The 8,206-nt window shown below is 55.9% G+C and overlaps 1 protein-coding gene across 1 annotated transcript; it reads left to right on the forward strand.

Moving 5' to 3' along the window:
• The first annotated feature begins 4,701 nt into the window (after window positions 1-4,701).
• On the forward strand, window positions 4,702-5,031 carry LOC141737447 (beta-keratin-related protein). The gene has a single exon (XM_074572143.1). The coding sequence runs from the start codon at window positions 4,702-4,704 to the stop codon at window positions 5,029-5,031; it is 330 nt and encodes a 109-aa protein (XP_074428244.1).
• The last annotated feature ends 3,175 nt before the right edge of the window (window positions 5,032-8,206 follow it).

The raw sequence follows: 8,206 nt of genomic DNA on the forward strand, positions 1-8,206 counted from the left end.
CCTGGTTAGGGCCAGATCTCCCTGCAAATTTTCTTTATGTGCCAGGAGTGACCAAGGCAGGGCGTTGCACCATGGAAGTCGGACGAAGCACCTGTTGAACCAGTTAGTTGGTACGGGTGGTCCAGCCTCAGACTTCAGCAGAGCCACTGCTATAGAAGAGCCCAACTGAGTCCCTCTCGGAAAGGAAAAAAGCCTTCCCTCTTCTCTCACCAACTCACCTCCCAGAAGAGGGGAGCCCAGTGTATTTTCAAGCCTGAACCACGTATCAGAAGGCAAGCGGTCCCCCTGACAGCAATCCTACCGGCAGGAAGAGGAGTGGAGTTCAGACTTACCAAGTTCACCGTGCAGAGCAAGGGAAGAGCTGTGGATGGAAGGGCCTGGAGTGGCACGGGCTTTTTATATGCTGATCCAGCGCCTCAGGAGGCCTGGAACACGCCTTCTTTGTGAAGCGCGTTAACAAACAGCAATTTGAGGCTTGCAAAGCACAGCCAACAGACGAAGAACTTGTCTCTCTCATCCGAGAGGTCTGGCTTGCATTTCCCTACTGGGTTGAGAGCACAGTGATGCCTCACGTGCTGGCTCCTCAAAGCAACGGTCATCTGCGGTGCCATGCCAGTTCCCAGGAAAAGGTTTCAGTAGCTTCGGGCTTCAGGCCCTGTGTGTGGGTTGTGCCCATCCTTGGTGCGGAACGTGACTACCACTCTCAGTCAGGCCTGCATCTGCGGAGCACTCCTGATGAAGGCCACTCAAGCAGGTCTCCTGCTGAATGGCTGAGGCTGACCCTGAGAAACACAAGGCCCCGCAGGGCCGTGGAAGGGCTCAGTAATCAGCCCAGCCCCGGCTGGATGCCTGTCCGGCCAAGGGACACCAAAAAGGAAGGGACTCGGATCCCCGGAGCTGGTTGGAAGGCAAAGGCCAAAGAAGGACTCTCTGTGAGATGGAGAGAAGCGCCTCGGTGTCAAGGGATGGGGGCACCGGGACCATTCCTAGAGGTGCCAGGTAGCTCCGAGGTGGCCCCAAAACAAAGGTAAAAAGGGGAAGGGGGGAAAAAAAAGGGTCTTGTTCTATGGAAATCTTTCAATTCTCATTCTTAAAGCGGGTAGTCAGCCCCAAGGGTGCAAGGTCAAAGTGGCGGAGGAGTAAACTCGTAGGCATTTGGCTGAGGGAGCTTTTCCCTTTTGGTTGCCTTGCCAGCCCTGGGAAGGACATGTCCTCTTGTGGCTACAGTTCAAAGCAGAGCCTTCCTGCCCTCTGGTGTTACCACACGCCTGCTGAGGCAGGCGGATGCATGTGGCCTGCCTCAGCTTTGCTCAGGCACAGCAAATGCCTGGCTCCTTGTGCACCAGAGGAATGCCTCCACAGCCTTCCCACATCCATCAGCGGGGCAGGATGGCAGGCCAAGGAGGAGAGCAACCCAGCCACGCTACTCACTGCCTGCTGTAGCAGAGCTGTGAGGGGCTGTGTCTTGCTCCTGTCTGGTGGCAAAGGAGGCTACGTGAGGAGCAGGGTGTCTGTCCTGGCGTCTGCTCCTCTTTGCACCACCCCTCAGTTGCCAGAAGGGAGAGCAGAGAGGGAGGAGCAGCAAGGCTGTACTCAACCTCTCTCCTTACCCACGGCAGCCTTTGGCATTTGCTGGTGCACCTGAGTAGTTAGAGCGCTCATCCCTCATAGAGCACAGCCTGGGAACAGGGCAGCCATAGGGCAGGTCGTCCCATTTGGGGAGTTCCCCTTTGAGGCTGGTCCCTGCTGGCAGCTTCCCGCGCAGACATTGCTGTGGGCAACCCGTGCCTCTTCTGCGGAGCTGGGCCACGTCTCAAAGGGCCACATCTCGGGGCTTTGGGGGTTGGAAGACAGAGGCAGCCACTTCCCTGCCCTTCAGTTGAGGACACGCTGAGGGTCGAGGGCCTTGCAGGTTCCTCACAGAGCCTCAGAGCCTTTCAGGAGGGAGCATCACTGGCTGCTTTGTCGGTGAGTGCACTTCCAGTTCCACCTGGAAAAGAGGCATGGGTGGCTGCCTCCCACCCTGGCACCATACTGACGCCTGGGACCTGTTTCTGCCTGTACGGAGCGAGCACGTTTCTGCTGTGAGCCGTGGCACTGGGTCGACCGTCCCGGCAGGATGGCACAACAGCCCCAGAGCATGGCCCTGCTGGAAACAATGGCAGAAGTAGAGGCAGAGCCATCGATCCCTTGCAGGAGAAGACAACATCCCCCTTCCAAGACCCTTCCCCGCAAATAGCACGGCCACCCGGGTGAAAGTGGGGCCCATCTTCCCAAGCAGCCTGGGCAGTCAGTGGCGGTTCTCAGTGCTGGTCACAGGCGGCTGGCCTTTGAGCTGCCCCCAAACCTTTCCAGACCGGCAGTCTCCTCTGTGTCTCATAGGGCAGCACCAGTTGCTGCCGCCTATGTCCGGTGGTCTGTCACACCAGTCCATCAAAAAAGCAGGCTCCCCAGGACCTGCGCACATAGAGGTGGCAACCTTCCTCAATTTGGTCTGTGCTCCAGAAACGTCTGGGAGTGGGAACGTCAGGGCACGTCCCTGCTGTCCTCCTTTGGCTGCTGTTTCACCAAGGAGCATGACAGGATTTCAAGGAGTCACTAAGTGGTTGGGCAAGATGCTAACAGCCATGACAACGCTGTACAAAAAGCTGCATTTCTGCAGGAATGCGGACATGAAGTTGTGCCTAGGGTCCTCTGCACGTCTGAAGCCATTTCCCCCAGAGCCCCTGATGCCAGTGCATGGATGATTCGCACCGCGGTGTCGATGAGGTCTCTCATAGTGCCTCAGCACTTTCTGGTGACTCACAGGTGACTCCAAGGTGGTCTGCTGGTGACACTTTGTAATTAAAGGGCCCTGAATGTGCCAATTCGTCCCTGAGCCAGGGAAAAGAAGCCAGACCCTCTGGGTCAGTGACCTGAACGAGCCCCCGGCAACGATGCAAAGACGAGTGTTGTTTGGGAAGACTGCGCCAAAGCAAACTGGTCCACTTGGTCATGGCTCTCTTTCAGGCATGAGTCAGCAGGCTCCTTCATCGCTCTGCAGGGCCACGCTGAGCCATTGATTCTCCTTGGCAGAGTAACGAGCAAAGTCCTGGCAGGCAAGGCAAGGGCTGCGCAGTTCCCAAAGAAAACGCTCTGGCCTTCCCCGACTGAAGACAACAGCTGAACTGCTGGGCTCGTTTTGCATGCCTGGAAAGCGTGTGCATCATTGAGGCGCAAGGGGAGCAGAGATCGGTCACCGAGCAGCCTGATCCACTCCAGCAATGGCCTCTGTGTCCCCATCCCTGAACACAACAGGGTTTCTCTCCAGACAGCAGGAGGACCTTGTTTGACCATCACCTTCCAATCACCCCGGGGATCTGAGTCTCCTCCATTCTCTGTCCCTCAGTGGAACAGCCATTCTGCAGAGGCTTGGCTGGGCTGGTCTCTGTACAGCTCCATAGCCTGCAGGCACTGCTGTTGCTCAGGGTCGGCCTCAGCCCGTCAAAGAGAGACCCTTCTGAGTGGCCTTCACACGTGCCCCACAGGCAAAGTCCTAGGTAAGCGGCGGCCACCTTCCCCAGGAGCGGCAGAATGCGCACAACACCTACTCGTGGCCTGAATCTGCTGGGAGGCTTCACCAGCAACTGGAATGAGACCTCAAACGAGCATTGGTCTGGGGAAGAAACGTAATTGCTATCAATAAAATCCCTTCAGTGCTACCCAGGATGAAAAGGGAGCCAAGCATTTCAGGCAAAGGAGGCATCATCAAAGAAGGTCTTTCATCTACCGTCAGGGCTTTGAGGAGCCAAGATTGCTGTTTCTCAACACGCTTCATGTTTGTGTCATTTTTCAGCTCCCCTGGGGCTCTGGGCCGCCGTTTAAAAGTGTGCCCAACTCCCAGCTCTTCTATCCTCTCCTTGTGCCTTCCTCTGCTCTGCGGAGTTGGTAAGTCTCAGTTCATTTTGCCTCTTGTCTCCTTGGTTGGCAGGACAGTTTTTGTGGAGAGGGCTGCATATATTGTGCCTCCCTTGTCCTCATGGAACGGTCTAGGATGTGAAACAGGGCATTGGTAATGCAGCAACCGGAGGCAGCAGAGCGCCTCCATGGGGCCTCCATGCCTGGGAGTGGCAAGGCCAGCTGAGGTATAGGCTGCAAAAGATGTTGACTTGGACAGGGGCAGCTTCCCTGCGTTTGGACGCACCCTCTTGGGTCACCCTGCAATTACAAACCAATACAGCACCGCAGGCCCACCAAAATGCCCAGAAACCCCCTCTCTGCAGACACTGCAGGTCCATCAACTCTTGGGCTGTGCCATTGCTTCTGCCTTTGACAACGTTTACCGAGTGGGACCCTTGCATTTTGTGGGGCTATTGCAAGTAGCTCTGGCCAGGTTAGCCCAGGTCCCTGTGCCTGTCACATCCCAGGTGGGTGAGAGAAGATATCTTCAGATACAGCAGGGTGTGACCAGGCAGCAGGGAGGCTCAGGTGGTGGAGAGGAGGGTGTGCATTGCGGAGTTTGGCCAAAATCAGAGGAGGGCACCATTGCGGGCCCTCCAGCTGGACACAGCTTTCTTGACTCGTGCCCCAACTCCAGTCTCTCTCCACTGAACTCCCAGCCGCTGCCCGTCGTAGGAGAAGCCGAGCTGGGCTCTGAAGGGCCCGACAGCTAATGCCCTCTGCCTGCTCTTGCTCTTGCAGGGTCGCCTCCCTCCGTGAGACATGTCGTGCTACGGCCTGTGCCTGCCAGCTGCCTGCGGCCCCACCCCGCTTGCCAACAGCTGCAACGAGCCCTGCGTCACCCGGTGCGCTGACTCCAGCGTTGCGATCCAGCCCTCGCCAGTCGTGGTGACGCTGCCGGGCCCAATCCTCAGCTCCTTCCCTCAGAGCACAGCCGTGGGATCCACCGCGTCGGCTGCCGTGGGGAGCTCTCTCAGCGCTGGCAGTGTGCCCATCGCTTCTGGGGGCTCCCTGGCTCTGGGGGGCTTTGGGTGGTCCGGTCTGGGCCGTGGGCTCTGCGGGCCCCTGGCACGGGGCAATCTCTTATGCTGAAGCCCGTGGACTGCCTGCCCATGGTCAAGCATCAGGAGCCTCGAGGAAAGCCCTGGAGCCAGCCCTGAGAGCGCGGCCATGCTCTGCCGAGGAGCCGAGCGCCCACGCCTCTGCCTGGAGGAAGGGCCCGGCGCTGGCCTTCCGTCTCTTCCCAAGGGAGCCTCTCTCTTTCCCCCTCTTGCTCTGCTTTACCTTGCGCTCCCCATGAAATACGTCCTCTTTCCTTCTGTAGCGATAGGCCTAGGTGATACGTGGTTGCCAGAGCCTTGAAGAGGAATCGGAAAGGAAGCATCCCTGGCGTGGGGACTTTCCTTCAGATGGCAGCACTTCTCTGAGCTTTGCTCAGCCTCCAAACTGCATTGCTTAAGCTCTCGTCTTTTCCATTTTCCTTTGATTGTCTCATTAAAGGCATTGGGCACCAGCTTTGCCAGAGAGTCGTCTTTCATTCTCCCCTCTTCTCCAATACCAACCACCTGAGTATCCAAAAGAGTTCCTCCCTCGGTAGAACTACAGGTTCCTCCTGAATATTCATCGAATCATAGAATCAACCCTATTGGAAGGGACCGCAAAAGAGCATTTGGTCCAGTGTTCCGTGGGCAAGGGAGCCTAGACGAGATTACCTAGCACCGTGCCCAATTGCATCTTGGACACCTCTAGCCATAGGGACTCTACCATATCCCTGGGGAGACTGACGCAGCGCATGATCGTTCTCACTCTAAAAAATGTCTTTCCTACGTAAAGGTAAATCCTCTCCCGGTTGCTCTTTGTTCTCTCCACACGGTTCTTTGTGAAGAACTTCTGTCCTCTTTGTAGTGGCTTTTCAGTCCTGGAAAACTGTGATGAGGGCAGGGGAAGAGCATCACAGGACAGCACGAGAGCTGTATGAAGTTTAACAAAGACATAACCAAAGGGCCTGGTACAGGCTAGGTTGTATGTGGCTGAGGAGCCGCCTTGCTGAAAGGTACCTGGGGGTCCTGGTGGACAACAGCCTGAACGTACGTCAGCATTGCACCACTGCAGGAGCAAAGGCAAATCAGATCCTGGTCTGCATCTGAAGGTCCATTACTACCAGAGGTAGAGAAATGATCACCCCATTCCACTCAGCACTTGTCAGGCCACATGTGGAGAACTGTGTCCGGTTCTGACCCCCACAATTTGAGAAAGACGCAGGCAGACTGGAGGAGGTCCAAAAGAGGGCCACAGAGATGATCAAAGGGCTGGAGAACCTGCCCTGTAAGGAAAGGCGGAGAGACTTCGGTGTTTTTGTTGTGAAGAGAAGGCTTGGGCAGGGAGGGCTCGTCACAGTTTTCCAGTGCAGCCTTTGGCGCTGTCTCCCACAGCATTCTCCTGGAGAAACTGGCTGCTCATGGCTTGGACGGGTCTACTCTTCACTGGGTAAAAGACCTGGCCGGACGGCTGGGCTCAAAGGGTTGTGGTGAATGGACTTACATCCAGTTGGTGGCCGGTCCACCACCACCACCACCACCACCAGAACACCAGCTGTGTTCCCCACGGCCCAGTATTGGGGCCTGTTTTGTATAATACCTTCATGGCTGATCTGGTAAACTGCTGTGATGAGTGCAGGGGAAGAGCATCACGGGACAGCACGAGACTCAGCATGGGATGTTTTGGGGGAGGAACTAGAGGTGGGGGAAGGGAAGGCTCAGGGTGGTACTGGCAGGAAAAAACATGAGAAAACTAGAGGGAGATGTCATAACGTGTTTGTCCCTCAAGAACTGGTTGCTGTTCAGGATGCTTGCCTGGCCATGGCCTGCTTCTGATCAGTGCATCCTGTCTGGTCTTTGTCTTAACTTCTGTTCTGAACTATTTGCCCTGGGGAGGGGCTCCCTATTCTGCGTGCACGTGTGTGTATGGAAGTCTATGGGGCAGCAACTGGAGTCACACCACAGGTCGACGTGGTTCCTGTCTCCTTGGTGACAGTCACTGGAGTGGGACCAGAGGTCATAGGGACTGTTTGTCTGGGGTGCCGGCGCCTGGACAGACCAGGGCGAGTGGAAACAATGTGCCAGCTTGTGGAGTGTGAGAAAGCGAGTGTCTATAATTGCTGTCGAGTATCAAGCCAGATGATGCAGCGAGTGGAGCACGCCCAGGGGAGAGCAAGGTAGGGAGAGCATATCCCAAGGAAGAGATATCCCAAGGAACTGTCCAGGGACTGGTAGAGGGAGGCGGGTGGCCAGAGAAGTAGAAGTGCAAGTGTGTGTAAGAGCAGGGAGATCGTGTGGGCACGAAGAGGCTCCAGCCAGCCCGCTGGATCGTCCCTGTCCCTCTGACCCCTGCCAAGTCGCTCCTGACCACCCGGGACAGCACATCCCTTTGTGGCATGGCTGGCTGCTGGCTACTCCTGCCTCCACACAGGTCTTCCCTGCAGATCCCCGCTTTGTCACAAAACTAGTTAAGGGCTTGGTGTGTCTGAAATATGAGGGGAGGCTGTGATAGCTGGGATTTTTCCCATACCTGGTGGAAGGGAATGAAGAGGGAGCACGACTCTTCTCTGTTGTACCAACTGGCAGTGCAAGAGGCAATGGGCACAAATTAAAACACACGAAATTCCATTTCAAGGCCAGAAACCCCTTGTTGAGCCTGCTGGAGCTGTTGGCTTGGACTACAGGATCTCAAGAGGTCCCTTCCAACTCCAACGATTCTGAGACTCTATGAACTGAGAAGGGCGATGTCTCCCATAAAAAAAGACGTTACTTGAAATGTTCTGTGGCAGAAAGTGGTTTACACGTATTTTGCTTTTTGTTCCTGTGGCTGCTTGAGCCTTACTGAAGTCAAGGTAGACAACATCCACTGCTCTTCCCTTCTTCACCAAGCTAGTCACCTCACTGTAGGAGGCTACCAGCTTGGTGAAGCATGACTTCTCCTCTGTCAATCCATGCTTACTACTCCCAAGCCAGCCCAGCCCACCTTCCTCGCTACCCGTGTTGGGAAACTGCTTCCAGGAGGTTTTGCTCCATCATCTTCCCAGGGACTGAGGAGAGGCTGATTGGCCTGATCCCTCCCTTCTGGTTCCTCTTGCCTGTGTGGAGACAGAAGCAGTCAAGGTGCGTCCTGAGCCACTTCAAACACTTGCAAGTTCCATCCCAAAATAAAGGCTACTTTGAGGGGACACATCCAGATGCTGGCAACTGAGAGCAACATTGTTGGAGCTGGT

Source organism: Larus michahellis, unplaced genomic scaffold (assembly GCF_964199755.1).
Source record: "Larus michahellis unplaced genomic scaffold, bLarMic1.1 SCAFFOLD_69, whole genome shotgun sequence".
In the NCBI taxonomy this organism is placed as follows: Eukaryota; Metazoa; Chordata; class Aves; order Charadriiformes; family Laridae; genus Larus; species Larus michahellis.